The sequence below is a fragment of the Lipotes vexillifer genome, unplaced genomic scaffold, assembly GCF_000442215.2.
Source record: "Lipotes vexillifer unplaced genomic scaffold, Lipotes_vexillifer_v1.1 scaffold792, whole genome shotgun sequence".
Taxonomy (NCBI): domain Eukaryota; kingdom Metazoa; phylum Chordata; class Mammalia; order Artiodactyla; family Lipotidae; genus Lipotes; species Lipotes vexillifer.
This window is the reverse complement of record NW_006795663.1, coordinates 1,309,716-1,325,382: the sequence shown is the minus strand read 5'-3', so window position 1 is coordinate 1,325,382 and position 15,667 is coordinate 1,309,716. Positions and strand designations below refer to the sequence as shown.

At 37.7% G+C, this 15,667-nt stretch overlaps 1 protein-coding gene across 1 annotated transcript in view; it reads left to right on the top strand.

Annotated features, from left to right (window-relative positions):
* Positions 1–15,667, top strand: part of LRRC49 (leucine rich repeat containing 49) — a 127,475-nt gene that overhangs the window by 6,148 nt on the left and 105,660 nt on the right. The window contains 3 exon segments of the mRNA XM_007467844.1: positions 2,346–2,448; positions 3,785–3,988; positions 12,114–12,180. Of these exon segments, the coding sequence (XP_007467906.1) occupies positions 2,346–2,448; positions 3,785–3,988; positions 12,114–12,180 (374 nt within the window).

Here is a 15,667-nt window from a genome sequence, read left to right as displayed (position 1 = left end):
TTATATATCCACATAAATATGTGAATGTTTCAATTGCAGGTCACTCTGGTTCCCAGTCATTTAGAGCAGCGCTCCCCAACCTTTTTGGCACCAGGGACCAGTTTTGTGGAAGACAGTTTTTCCACGGCGGGGGTCGGGGGGGGTGGGGGCATGATTCAGGTGGTAACGGAAGCAGTGGTTCACATGGTAATGCAAGCTTTGCTCTCTTGCCCACTGCTCACCTCCTGCTGTGGGGCCCAGTTCCTAACAACTGAGGGTTGGGGACCTCTGATTTAGAGTATCTTGTTTTTGGATTTTAAGGCCTTTCTATCTAATCATTCTCATATCCTGCTATTTATTGTATGATGTATGTCATACTGATCGTGATAGTAAGCTCATCATGCAGATAGTGATTTTGACTTCTGTGTCTAAGAGCTGAAAAGTGTGAGGATGAAATTCCTTTATTTACTGAAGTAAGTGAAATTTACTCCTTGATTATTGCCTCTGTATCCCAAGTCTTATTAAATTTAAGTCTGCCTTCTAAATTGAGGAATGGCTTGAAGCCTTAACAAAATAATTTAAAAAACCTAATTCTGATGCTAACAAGGGAAATCAAGGTTGTCTATTGTCTATTGTTTGAAGTTTTTCCTTTATCATATTTAGCTGACCAGTTAATCCTTAATCAGTTAATCCTTACACTGGTTTTTGTTCTTTTAACCATCCAAGTTTTGATTTCCAAATCAGTTTACTGACTCATGGTTGCTTGAGTACCTTGTTAGCAACTGGTCATGTCACAAGACCAGTTCATTTATGAACATGATCTCAATTCTGAATGCTTGTACTCTAGAACATCATTATTAGTTATCTGATATTTCACGATATTCAGAAAAGTGGGATGTGAGCACTGATTATTTTGTTCAAGAAGTGAGGTATGTGATACTTTGGTTTATATCTTGCATACCTGGAGAAGTTAGCAAATACCACTGCTTTACATTTCTTTAGTATGATATATATGGAACTCGATTTTAAGATGGCTTCCCAAAGAATATGTTAGCTTCCTATATTTGGGTTCATCTTTTTGCTTTATTGGTCAGTTTAAGCAGTAGAATTCTGTGGTACCTTAAGTTCTATTTTACTGCTTATCACTCCCATCAGCATCGACTGCTGCTTTTAGGAAATTTTCTCTTTGTAGAAGGAAATAGAGTTGATTTCTTCTGGTGTTCAAACTGGTACCTTTGACCCATTGCTCAAGTCTTACTTCATTTCTGGAACTTCCCAGCATCTTTTATTAACTATTCTACATTCTTCTAGGTCTTTAGAATATATCTTAATATCCACCTCCCCCAAAACTCATCTGTGACCATCTTCTTTAAGTAAAAAATAACCAGACACATTTATGTGTGAAATTATAAATATTGTTTTTTTATTCTGCATTTTGTGTATGTTTTTCTGTACAGTTTATTAATTTCATATGTGTTTGTCCACTAGATTGAAAGCTACTTAATGGCAAGGACAATATCTAACCAACAACCTATAAACCTCATAGGGGTGTCACATACCTTGTGGACCCTAACTACAAGCCTAACTACAAGCATACAAGATTTATTGACATCCACTTTGGTCTCTGCAATATTCTCTACCAATAGTAGCTGAACATACAAAGAAAAATGGATGATGTGAGGTTTACATTTGTTATCCAAAACTACTTTCTCTGTATTTCCTGTAGCAAAGTCATGTATTGTGTAGCTTTGTGATAAAGTTTTTGATATTTTGAACGAGATGGAAGAGTAATAAGCTTTGTGATAAATTTTTTGATATTTTGAAAGAGATGGAAGAGTAATAAGCCCTTCACCTCATAATAAATCATCCTACATCTCATCCACAACAAATGTGACAGAATTATGTGGGCTGAAAATGAAAACTACCATGAGCTCCTTATCAGCATTTGGAGATTCTTCCATTCAGACACCTTCAAAGTCCAGAATCCGGCCGGGCTGTCATAGTGCTGGCCCAAATGTATCTGGTAATGAGGGACTATCATCTCAGTTATAAGAGAGTCAAAATTTAGTATTAGGAGTCAGGTTATGAAGGGATAAAGATAGCACTAGCATAGTTCTATACTTTCAACCAATCTATAAGGCAAGGGAAAAATCATTTGGTATACACAGAACACATAGTTTTCATTTGAGGAGGAAAGAAACAAGCTCAAGTTTAGTAACTAATTTCAAATATGGAGAGCTATGGAAGGTATATTTTCTAGAAAGGATATTTGTAGGTGCCAGAGTTCTCCAAATATAAGGTGACTTTAGTTTCAAGATTTTAAAGGTTTTTTCTTAATCAAGTAATTTGTGTATCATTTTCAATAGGTGATCATATTAATTTGGTGAGCTCATCAATGCCATCATTTCCCATTCTCCAACGTTCTTCTGAAGAGAAAATTCTTTACTCAGACAGGTTGACCCTAGAAAGGTGAGGACAACTTACTTTTTTGACTAGATAATTTATAGACATGTTACAAGATTTGAAAGGAACAAAAGTCTCTCTCCCTCCTCTTATTTTCCTGCTATTTAGTTCTCCTACCTAGGTATAATCACTGTTACCAGTTTTTAAATTTATCCTTCCAAGGGTATGTGGAGAAATTTTATATCTATATAGTGTAAAAGAGCTTGACTATATTCTAAAACAGTACTATAGATAAAACTTCAAAATATAGTCCTCACATGGGCTTCTCTGCCCTATCCAGTTGAGTTCCCTTTTACCTCATTGGCTCACAGCCTCCTAATCTCTCCTTCACTCACCCTGCTACAGCCATACCTGCCTCCTTGTTGCTCCTTGAACACACCAAGCATGCTTAAACCTCAGGCCTTTTGCATTTGCTGTTCTCTCTGCCTGGAATGCTGTTCTACCACATATCTGTAGACTCACTGTCTTTACCTCCTTCAGATCTTTACTCAAGTGTCATCACCTAGGGATAGCCTTCCCTGGCCACCCTCTCCAAAGCTGTAACTCCTTCAATCCTGACTGTCCCCAGCCCTTTTCTCTGCTTTATTTTCCTTCTTAGCACTTATCACCCTCTAACATATTAAATATTTAACTTATTAAGTTTATTGTTTGTCTCCTCCCACTAGAATATAAGCTCCACAGACACTAGGAATTTTGTTTAGTTCTGTATTTCCAGCACCTAGAACAGAACCTGGGACAAAATAAACTCTCAAAAAATTCTGAATGCATAAGTATGTTTAGGACTTGATCACCATCTTTAAATCTAGGAAAGTATCAGCAGTAGAATGGTGGATGAAGGATTTCAACCTTACCTTAGCACTATAACCAGCGGGGAAACTATCTCTGCTGTGCATACCTTTAGCTTAGCAGTGCATATCTGATAGCAAATGGTTAACCAAACTTCCTAGCTTAGCAATGCCTGAGCAGTGGATTGATGGCAAATGCACTTCTCTGGTTATATGACATGGTTCTTTGAATCATCTCAACCTCTACTGCAGAAGGCAATTACATTGAGTATTTTATGATGTTAAGTTAATTTTATGTGAAATAATTAATGTTGGAGTTTTTTTAATGCAATTAGAACGAGACTTAATTTAAATAATTACCCTGGCCAAAGTATATTGGCTTTTATATGAGTGAATTACACTTAGATCTAGAATGCTTAGTTCATGAAGGCAAGAAGTGGTTCTATTTATCTTTTTCTCCTCACAGCATGGGAGCATGAAGACACTACTATTAATATTTGTAAGAGGAGGCGGACTGCTAAATCAGAACCTTATTAACTTTAAAAAATGTTTCCTAGGCAAAAGCTGACTGTATGTCCTATCATCGATGGGGAAGAACACCTTCGTCTGTTGAACTTTCAACACAATTTTATAACTCGGATCCAAAATATTTCAAATCTGCAGAGGCTAATATTCTTGGATTTATATGATAACCAGATTGAAGAAATTAGTGGGCTTTCTACTCTGAGATCCCTCCGTGTCCTTCTGTTGGGGAAAAACAGGTAATCTTTGCAGATCAGTTTTTGTTTGTTATACTTAGGACTAACGTTGAATCCTATGGTGTTTAGATGGCAACTCAAAATTGAATAATACTTAAGAAACTAATAGACTAAAATTTTTGAAAGATTATTTAAATGGATTTAGATTCAGTCATAATTTGTTTTATGAGGTTCAGTCTGACAATTATTCAAACCAAGTAACATTTATTAAGTGTATATTTTATTATTTATATTGCTTTCCAGTGCCAATCTTATGCGGAAGTAAATAGCAGACTTTGGCCTTTATGTTTGTTTGTTTTTTTAATTTATTTTTTTTATTGTAGTATAATTGCTTTACAATGGTGTGTTAGTTTCTGCTTTATAACAAAGTAAATCAGTTATACATATACATATGTTCCCATATCTCTTCCCTCTTGAGTCTCCCTCCCTCCCACTCTCCCTATCCCACCCCTCCAGGCGGTCACAAAGCACCTCGAGCTGATCTCCCTGTGCTATGCGGCTGCTTCCCACTAGCTATCTACCTTACGTTTGGTAGTGTATATATGTCCATGCCTCTCTCGCGCTTTGTCACAGCTTACCCTTCCCCCTCCCCACATCCTCAAGTCCATTCTCTAGTAGGTCTGTGTCTTTATTCCTGTCTTACCCCTAGGTTCTTCATGACATTTTTTTTTTCTTAAAATTCCATATATATGTGTTAGCATACAGTATTTGTCTTTCTCTTTCTGACTTACTTCACTCTGTATGACAGACTCTAGGTCCATCCACCTCATTACATATAGCTCAATTTCGTTTCTTTTTATGGCTGAGTAATATTCCATTGTATATATGTGCCACATCTTCTTTATCCATTCATCCGACGACGGGCACTTAGGTTGTTTCCATCTCCGGGCTATTGTAAATAGAGCTGCAATGAACATTTTGGTACATGACTCTTTCTGAATTCTGGTTTCCTCAGGGTATATACCTAGTAGTGGGATTGCTGGGTCATATGGTAGTTCTATTTGTAGTTTTTTAAGGAACCTCCATACTGTTCTCCATAGTGGCTGAACCAATTCACATTCCCACCAGCAGTGCAAGAGTGTTCCCTTTTCTCCACACCCTCTCCAGCATTTATTGTTTCTAGATTTTTTGATGATGGCCATTCTGACTGGTGTGAGATGATATCTCACTGTAGTTTTGATTTGCATTTCTCTAATGATTAATGATGTTGAGCATTCTTCCATGTGTTTGTCGGCAGTCTGTATATCTTCTTAGGAGAAATGTCTATTTAGGTCTTCTGCCCATTTTTGGATTGGGTTGTTTGTTTTTTTGTTATTGAGCTGCATGAGCTGCTTATAAATTTTGGAGATTAATCCTTTGTCAGTTGCTTCATTTGCAAATATTTTCTCCCATTCTGAGGGTTGTCTTTGGTCTTCTTTATGGTTTCGTTTTGCTGTGCAAAAGCTTTGAAGTTTCATTAGGTCCCATTTGTTTATTTTTGTTTTTATCTCCATTACTCTAGGAGATGGGTCAAGAAGGATCTTGCTGTGATTTATGTCATAGAGTGTTCTGCCTATGTTTTCCTCTAAGAGTTTGATAGTTTCTGGCCTTACATTTAGGTCTTTAATCCATTTTGAGCTTATTTTTGTGTATGGTGTTAGGGAGTGATCTAATCTCATACTTTTACATGTACCTGTCCAGTTTTCCCAGCACCACTTATTGAAGGGGCTGTCCTTTCTCCACTGTATATTCCTGCCACCTTTATCAAAGATAAGGTGACCATATGTGCATGGGTTTATCTCTGGGCTTTCTATCCTATTCCATTGATCTATCTTTCTGTTTTTGTGCCAGTACCATACTGTCTTGATTACTGTAGCTTTGTAGTATAGTCTGAAGTCAGGCAGCCTGATTCCTCCAGCTCCATTTTTTGTTCTCAAGATTGCTTTGGCTATTCGGGGTCTTTTGTGTTTCCATACAAATTGTGAAATTTTTTGTTCTAGTTCTGTGAAAAATGCCAGTGGTAGTTTGATAGGGATTGCATTGAATCTATAGATTGCTTTGGGGAGTAGAGTCATTTTCACAATGTTGATTCTTCCAATCCAAGAACATGGTATATCTCTCCATCTGTTTGTATCATCTTTAATTTCTTTCATCAGTGTCTTATAATTTTCTGCATACAGGTCTTTTGTCTCCTTAGGTAGGTTTATTCCTAGATATTTTATTCTTTTTGTTGCAATGGTAAATGGGAGTGTTTTCTTGATTTCACTTTCAGATTTTTCATCGTTAGTATATAGGAATGCCAGAGATTTCTGTGCATTAATTTTGTATCCTGCTACTTTACCAAATTCATTGATTAGCTCTAGTAGTTTTCTGGTAGCATCTTTAGGATTCTCTATGTATAGTATCATGTCATCTGCAAACAGTGACAGCTTTACTTCTTCTTTTCCGATTTGGATTCCTTTTATTTCCTTTTCTTCTCTGATTGCTGTGGCTAAAACTTCCAAAACTATGTTGAATAAGAGTGGTGAGAGTGGGCAACCTTGTCTTGTTCCTGACCTTAGTGGAAATGCTTTCAGTTTTTCGCCATTGAGGATGATGTTGGCTGTGGGCTTGTCATATACGGCCTTTATTATATTGAGGAAAGTTCCCTCTACACCTACTTTCTGCAGGGTTTTTATCATAAATGGGTGTTGAATTTTGTCAAAAGCTTTCTCTGCATCTATTGAGATGATCATATGGTTTTTCTCCTTCAATTTGTTAATATGGTTAATCACATTGATAGATTTGCGTATATTGAAGAATCCTTGCATTCCTGGAATAAACCCCACTTGATCATGGTGTATGATCCTTTTAATGTGCTGTTGGATTCTGTTTGCTAGTATTTTGTTGAGGATTTTTGCATCTATGTTCATCAGTGATATTGGCCTGTAGTTTTCTTTCTTTGTGACATCCTTGTCTAGTTTTGGTATCAGGGTGATGGTGGTCTCGTAGAATGAGTTTGGGAGTGTTCGTCCCTCTGCTATATTTGGCAAGAGTTTGAGGAGGATAGGTGTTAGCTCTTCTCTAAATGTTTGATAGAATTCGCCTGTGAAGCCATCTGGTCCTGGGCTTTTGTTTGTTGGAAGATTTTTAATCACAGTTTCAATTTCAGTGCTTGTGATTGGTCTGTTCATATTTTCTATTTCTTCCTGATTCAGTCTTGGCAGGTTGTGCATTTCTAAGAATTTGTCCATTTCTTCCAGGTTGTCCATTTTATTGGCATAGAGTTGCTTGTAGTAATCCCTCATGATCCTTTGTGTTTCTGCAGTGTCAGTTGTATCTTCTCCTTTTTCATTTCTGATTCTATTGATTTGAGTCTTCTCCCTTTTTTTCTTGATGAGTCTGGCCAATGGTTTATCAATTTTGTTTATCTTATCAAAGAACCAGCTTTTAGTTTTATTGATCTTTACTGTCATTTCCTTCATTTCTTTTTAATTTATTTCTGATCTGATCTTTATGATTTTTTTCCTTCTGCTAACCTTGGGGTTCTTTTTTGTTCTTCTTTCTCTAATTGCTTTAGGTGCAAGGTTAGGTTGTTTATTCGAGATGTTTCCTGTTTCTTAAGGTAGGATTGTATTGCTATAAATTTCCCTCTTAGAACTGCTTTTGCTGCCTCCCATAGATTTTGGGTCGTCGTGTCTCCATTGTCATTTGTTTCTAGGTATTTTTTGATTTCCTTTTTGATTTCTTCAGTGATCACTTCGTTATTAAGTAGTGTATTGTTTAGCTTCCATGTGTTTGTATTTTTTACAGATCTTTTCCTGTAATTGATATCTAGTCTCATAGCATTGTGGTCGGAAAAGATGCTTGATACAATTTCAATTTTCTTAAATTTACCAAGGCTTGACTTATGACCCAAGATATGATCTATGCTGGAGAATGTTCCATGAGCACTTGAGAAAAATGTGTATTCTGTTGTTTTTGGATAGAATGTCGTATAAATATCAATTAAGTCCATCTTGTTTAATGTATCATTTAAAGCTTGTGTGTCCTTATTTATTTTCATTTTGGATGATCTGTCCATTGGTGAAAGTGGGGTGTTAAAGTCCCCTACTATGAATGTGTTACTGTCGATTTCCCCTTTTATGGCTGTTAGTATTTGCCTTATGTATTGAGGTGCTCCTATGTTGGGCGCATAAATATTTACAATTGTCATATCTTCTTCTTGGATCAATCCCTTGATCATTATGTAGTGTCCTTGTTTGTCTCTTCTAATAGTCTTTATTTTAAAGTCTATTTTGTCTGATATGAGAATTGCTCCTCCAGCTTTCTTTTGGTTTCCATTTGCATGAAATATCTTTTTTCATCCCCTTACTTTCAGTCTGTATGTGTCTCTAGGTCTGAAGTGGGTCTCTTGTAGACAGCAAATATATGGGTCTTTTTTTTGTATCCATTCAGCCAATCTTTGTCTTTTGGTGGGAGCATTTAGTCCATTTACATTTAAGATAATTATCGATATGTGTGTTCCTATTCCCATTTTCTTAATTGTTTTGGGTTCGTTATTGTAGGTCTTTTCCTTCTCTTGTGTTTGTTGCCTAGAGAAGTTCCTTTAGCAGTTGTTGTAAAGCTGGTTTGGTGGTGATGAACTCTCTCAGCTTTTGGTTGTCTGTAAAGGTTTTACTTTCTCCATCAAATCTGAATGAGATCCTTGCTGGGTAGAGTAATTTTGGTTGCAGGTTTTTCTCCTTCATCACTTTAAATATGTCCTGCCACTCCCTTCTGGCTTGTAGAGTTTCTGCTGAGAGATCAGCTGTTAACCTTATGGGGATTCCCTTGTGTGTTATTTGTTGTTTTTCCCTTGCTGCTTTTAATATGTTTTCTTTGTATTTAAGTTTTGATAGTTTGATTAATATGTGTCTTGGCATATTTCTCCTTGGATTTATCCTGTATGGGACTCTCTGTGCTTCCTGGACTTGATTAACTATTTCCTTTCCCATATTAGGGAAGTTTTCAACTATAATCTCTTGAAATATTTTCTCAGTCCCTTTCTTTTTCTCTTCTTCTTCTGGAACCCCTATAATTCATATGTTGGGGCGTTTAATGTTGTCCCAGAGGTCTCTGAGACTGTCCTCAGTTCTTTTCATTCTTTTCTCTTTATTCTGCTCTGCAGTAGTTATTTCCACTATTTTATCTTCCAGGTCACTTATCCGTTCTTCTGCCTCATTTATTCTGCTATTGATCCCATCTAGAGTATTTTTGATTTCATTTATTGTGTTGTTCATTGTTGTTTGTTTCATCTTTCGTTCTTCTAGGTCCTTGTTAAATGTTTCTTGCATTTTGTATACTCTATTTCCAAGATTTTGGGTCATCTTTACTATCATTATTCTGAATTCTTTTTCAGGTAGACTGCCTATTTCCTCTTCATTTGTTAGGTCTGGTGGGTTTTTATCTTGCTCCTTCATCTGCTGTGTGTTTTTCTGTCTTCTCATTTTGCTTATCTTACTGTGTTTGGGGTCTCCTTTGTGCAGGCTGCAGGTTCATAGTTCCCGTTGTTTCTGGTGTCTGTCCCCAGTGGCTAAGGTTGGTTCAGTGGGTTGTGTAGGCTTCCTGGTGGAGGGGACTAGTGCCTGTGTTCTGGTGGATGAGGCTGGATCTTTTCTTTCTCGTGGGCAGGTCCACATCTGGTGGTGTGTTTTGGGGTGTCTGTGGACTTAGTATGATTTTAGGCAGCCTCTCTGCTAATGGGTGGGGTTGTGTTCCTTTCTTGCTAGTTGTTTGGCATAGGATGTCCAGCACTGTAGTTTGTTGGTCGTTGAGTGAAGCTGGGTGTTGGTGTTTAGATGGAGATCTCTGGGAGATTTTCGCCATTTGATATTATGTGGAGCTGGGAGGTCTCTTGTGGACCAGTGTCCTGAAGTTGGCTCTCCCACCTCAGAGGCACAGCACTGACTCCTGGCTGCAGCACTAAGAGCCTTTCATCCACATGGCTCAGAATAAAAGGGAGAAAAAGTAGAAAGAAAGAATTAGTAGAAGAAAGAAAGAAAGAGAGGGAGGGAGGGAGGGAGAGAGAGAGAGAGAGCGAGAGAGAGAGAGAGAAAGAAAGAAAGAAAAGGAAGAAAGAAAGAAAGGAGGGAGGGAGGGAGGAAGGAAGGAAGGAAAAAAAGAAAGAAAGAAGATAAAGTAAAATTAAAGTAAGATAAAATATAATAAAGTTGTTAAAATAAAAAAGTAATTATTAAGAAAAAAAAGAAAAAAATTAAAAACAAAAAAAACCAGACGGATAGAACCCTAGGATAAATGGTGGAAGCAAAGCTATTGCAGACATAATCTCACACAGAAGCATACACACTCACAAAAAGAGGAAAAGGGGAAAAAATCATAAATGTTGCTCTCAAAGTCCACCTCCTTAATTTGGGATGATTCGCTGTCTATTCATGTATTCCACAGATGCAGGGTACATGAAGTTGATTGTGGAGCTTTAATCCGCTGCTTTTGAGGCTGCTGGGAGACATTTCCCTTTCTCTTCTTTGTTTTCATAGCTCCCAGGGCTCAGGTTTGGATTTGGCCCCGCCTCTGCGTGTAGGTCGCCAGCGGGCGTCTGTTCTTTGCTCAGACAGGACGGGGTTAAAGGAGCCGCTGATTCGGGGGCTCTGGCTCACTCAGGCCGGGGGGAGGGAGGGGTACGGAGTGCGGGTCGAGCCTGCGGCGGCAGAGGCCAGCGTGACGTTGCACCAGCCTGAGGCGCGCCGTGCCTTCTCCCGGGAGAGTTGTCCCTGGATCCCGGGACCCTGGCAGTGGCGGGCTGCACAGGCTCCACGGAAGAGAGGTGTGGAGAGTGACCTGTGGTCACACACAGGCTTCTTGGTGGCGGCAGCAGCAGCCTTAGCGTCTCATGCCAGTCTTTGTGGTCCACGCTTTTAGCTGCGGCTCGCGCCCGTCTCTGGAGCTTCTTTAAGGAGCGCTCTTAATCCCCCCTCCTCGCGCACCAGGAAACAAAGAGGGAAGAAAAAGTCTCTTGCCTCTTTGGCAGGTCCAGACTTTTCCCTGGACTCCCTCCCGGCAGCTAGCCGTGGTGTACTAACCCCGCCCCGGCAGGGAAGCAGACAAGCCTCTCGGGCTGGTGAGTGCCGGTTGGCACCGATCCTCTGTGCGGGAAACTCTGCTTTGCCCTCCGCACCCCTGTTGCTGTGCTCTCCTCTGCGGCTCCGAAGCTTTCCCCCTCCACCACCCGCAGTCTCCACCTGCGAAGGGGCTTCTAGTGTGTGGTAAACCTTTCCTCCTTCACGGCTCCCTCCCACTGGTGCAGATCCCGACCCTATTCTTTTGTCTCTCTTTATTCTTTTTTCTTTTGCCCTACCCAGGTACTTGGGGAGTTTCTTGCCTTTTGGTAGGTCTGAGGTCTTCTGCCAGCATTCAGTAGGTGTTCTGTAGGAGTTGTTCCACGTGTAGATGTATTTCTTGTGTATCTGTGGGGAGGAAGGTGATCTCTGTGTCTTACTCTTCCGCCATCTTGAAGGTCTCCTCAAGAGCTCTTTTTGATAGGGTCATGTGGAAAGGCTGCTCTGAGAAGATATTTGAGCCAAGACTTGAATAACATGAAGGAGTGAACCAACCATGTGAAGTTCTGGGGGAAGAACATTAAGGAAGAAGGAACAGCGAGGGTAAACACCCCAGGCAGAAAAGAATTTGTCAAGTTAGAGATAGCAAGAAAGCTCCTGTGGCTAGAGCAGAGTGACTGGGTGCGCTGGAGTCTTGGTCGGAGATAAGCTGGAGGAAGAGTCAGTAGTCAGAGAGTTTAGAGCCTTGAGGACTGAGGTAAGGAATTTAGGCTGTATTCTAAGGTGAAAGGAATTGCCTTGAATAAGTGCCTTGTGCTAAAGTTCCTAGAAGTAGAATTGTTCTTTCCTAAGGATAGGACTTTCAAGCTGACTTTGGGACATTTCCCCAATGGGACTACATCTTTAACATTATAATTAAATCAATGAAAAAAAGGTTTTAATATATAATTTTATATAATTTCTCTCTCTCTATATTTCTATGTCTGTCTGTCTATCTGCCTGCCTATCTACCTATCTAGAAAGAATAAATGAAAATGAGTTATGCCTTAGAGTTTTTGATTTACAATAGATGTGGTACATCTGTATTTCTACTCTACTACTCTGATTTTCAGAATCAAGAAAATCTCAAATCTGGAGAATCTAAAAAGCTTAGATGTCTTGGACCTTCATGGAAATCAGGTATTGTTAAAGCCCTTTCATTTCTTTCTTATTTGAAAAAGCTCTAGGAAATTTCATATGAAAGTTTTAAGAATTATACTTGTGTTGAATTTTTCCAAAGTTACTTTACTGATTCACTGAAATTAGCTTTGGTATTAAGGTATTAAGCTCATTTATATAAGGTTTGGTAATTCCTCAGTGCTAAGTGACAGATAAAACTTATAAAACATTTAGAATTCTTATAGTTTTGACAATTTTGATTCTTATTTAGTCTTTTATTAACTTATAGCTGACCCCAACCCAAGAACTAGAATATTACTAATGATTTTCTTCTACTTAAGTGTTCCTTCTTTATTCCAAGACAACACTATTCTGGATTTCACATTTATCATTCTTTTATTGGTGTTTTTAGTTGGTTTGATCACATATATAAGTGTCTAAATAATATATTGTTTAGTAGTATTGTCTTTTAATTTTAAAAAAAGGTGTCAAACTATATATTGTCATCAGTGTTTGCTTTTTGGATACAACATTATGTTACTGAGTTTCATCTATTTTGACTACATAGCTGTAGTTTATCTTTATTGTTGTATGTTCCATGGCTTGATTACACAGAAACCTTTTTCTCTGTTTTATTATTGATGGACATTTGGGTTGATTCCTTTTTGTTTGTTTGGGTTTTGTTTCCTATTAGGATAGTACTTCTAAGAACATTCTTGTACATGTTTCTTCCATACATCATATGTACTCTAGGGTATATATCTAGGAGTGAAACTGATGGGTCACAGGTTATTTAAATGTGTAACTTTAAAAGTTAATGCCAAATTGTCTTCCACAGTGATTGTACCAGTAACACATAATAGATCCTGTTGCTTCACATCCTTTTCAACATTTGGAATTTTCAGACTTCTTAATTTTTGCCAATTGAATTGGTATAAAGTGGTGTCCCTTATGGTTTTGATTTCTAATTCCCTGATTACTATATAACCTGGGATCATTATTCCATTTGATTACTTTGTCTACCCATATATTTGTCTGTCTTAATTTCTCTGTCTGGTTTGTTATGTTTCCTCTCCTTATTCTTCTCTTGCAGAACATCTTGGCTGTTTTTTAACCCTTTGCTCTTACATTTAAATTTTAGTCTTTGCAATATGAGTACTTATTTATAAATAGCTACATGAGCTACATACTCATGCAGAAGGTAAAACCTCTCCTGGGGTGGTAAGTGTACATGTTGGGGTGATCTGGGAGTCCCTGCCTGTTGAGAACAAATCTCCCACTTGCAGTTGGTCAGGTGTAAACCTCAGTGTGATCTCTTTAGGCCTTCTAATAGCTGTTAGTCCTAATTGTTTTGTTGAAAAGCTAATATAATTAATAAAACCTTAATAGATGTATTAGATAGGCCACATCTGCTAGGTTCTAATCTCATCCCAGCCCCATCTATATGTCTGCCTGTGTGTGCACTCAGAGGGAGGAGTGTTGATGTCTGGGAATTGTCCAGCTCTGCAGGCTGGTTAGTATCACTTTAGTAGAGGGAAAGTTACCCAGTTAGTTAGATGGTGGTGGAAAAGGAAGAAGAATTAGAGTCTTGTCAGTAAGAGAGCATCATATATAAAGGCACTGAGACTAAAAACAACATGATAAGTATGTTTTACTGCTGGAGAATTTAGCACATGTTGAGGGATGGTGAGAGATGAGACAAGAGAGGTAGGTTTAAGGTCAGACTGTGGAAGGCTTTATATGCCATAGTAAGGAATTGCTATTTTATCTTTCTGTTACCCACTATTTTAAATGCCATTCATCAGTATAAGTGAAACATTTTATGGTAGCAATATTTTTCTTAAGTTTATTTTAAAATGTATATATGAGAAATAAGCATTTATGTGGTTTTTATATTATAATATACCTTTAAGAATTCATGGGCATTACCCAAGATCTATAAGAGCAACTGGTAAATGGATAATGTATCACTTGGTCTAAATATTAGACCAAGTCACCTTGTTACCTTGTTAGCTGACCTGTGTTATGTGTTAAATGAAAATCTGAGCCTTGTTTCAAATATTTAAATCCAATAAACAAAAATTTGGAGTATTTCAAAGCAAAGACAGTCTTGGTGACTAAAAAGGAGATACACTATTCAAGTTGAAACAATGTGCAACTCTAAAAAAATAGCATCTGGTAGTTAAAAAACTAAAAGAAAATTAAGTGACTATTTTTTGTGTTTTGAATTTACTTCCATTGGAAATAAAAATGATACGTGATGTACATTGTGAAATGAAATATAATTGGTTTATGGATGTGAAAACATTGATAGGAATAGTGATAGTGTTCAAGAAACAGATTGGAGAATGTAAAGAGTTGAGGGGAGGTAAAACTGGAGACAGAGAACAGCTGAGATAATAATAAACGATTAGTTTATTATTAAACTAATAAACTAAAGTTCAGTAATCTTGGTGAGAAGTGATGGCAACTTAAAGTTGTAGCGATAGGGATATAACAAGGGGGCAGATTGGATAAATATTTAAAAAGTAAAAACATTAAGATTTAACAATTGATTATATGTGAGTAGTAAAGAATACAGAGGAATATGAAAGGTTGACTCTCAGTTTATGACCTAGATTTTTTTTTTGTCTGCCAGAAAATGTTCTCTTGTAAATGCTTGCTTTAACATGGACACAAATGTGCTTCAGAAAGAATCTTTTCTTTCAGTGACATCTTTTCCTTCAGGGAGAGCTGACTCTTTCTGTGTTTGCTTGCCTGGAAGCAGATGTCTTTCCTATTGCTGAGTAGGAAGGTTGTCTTTATCCAGATAGAGCAGTCTGGGTTACTAGTATACACATACATAAGACTGGAGTATCCAGCTTTCCTAGACATACTAAAAAGCTCTGCTGTCTTCCTTGAGACTCTTATCAGTGTGACCCAAGATTAGGCTTTTGAACATTCCTATCATCTCTTCTTCTGGCTGTGAAATTTATTAACTGATCAAGAACGCTGCTCTCACCCTACACCACCTTTTTTCTGAAATTTCTGTCATTTGCTCTATGCCTGTGACTTTGTCCCTGGCTGCAACAAGTAGCAGACTATTCCATCAGAGATGCTGCACACAATTCTGACCTGTCTGATTGCAAACCAAGAAGCTGAACAATATCCCCAGTGACTTTTTAAAAATTACAGATTGATACCTATATATAAGAGTTAACAACGTTTCTTTTCAGAGTGACCAAACTAAAATGTAGGCATTCTAATTATATGTCCCACCAGGACCAAATGGAATTGGAGAAAGGTAGTTTTCTAAAAGAAATGTCCCAGGATTATTAGCAGAAGGGAGAATACACCATATACAGGTTATGTACCCCTTCATTCTGTATATTTATCTTTCTTGAGTTCAGAAAAGCTTTATGTATATGTATAAATTTATGTATATATTTACGTATTGCTTTTCCATATACCTATCTCTAATTTTTAGTATTTTAGTAGAATTTCTCAAGCTTATGCTGTTATTATTGAT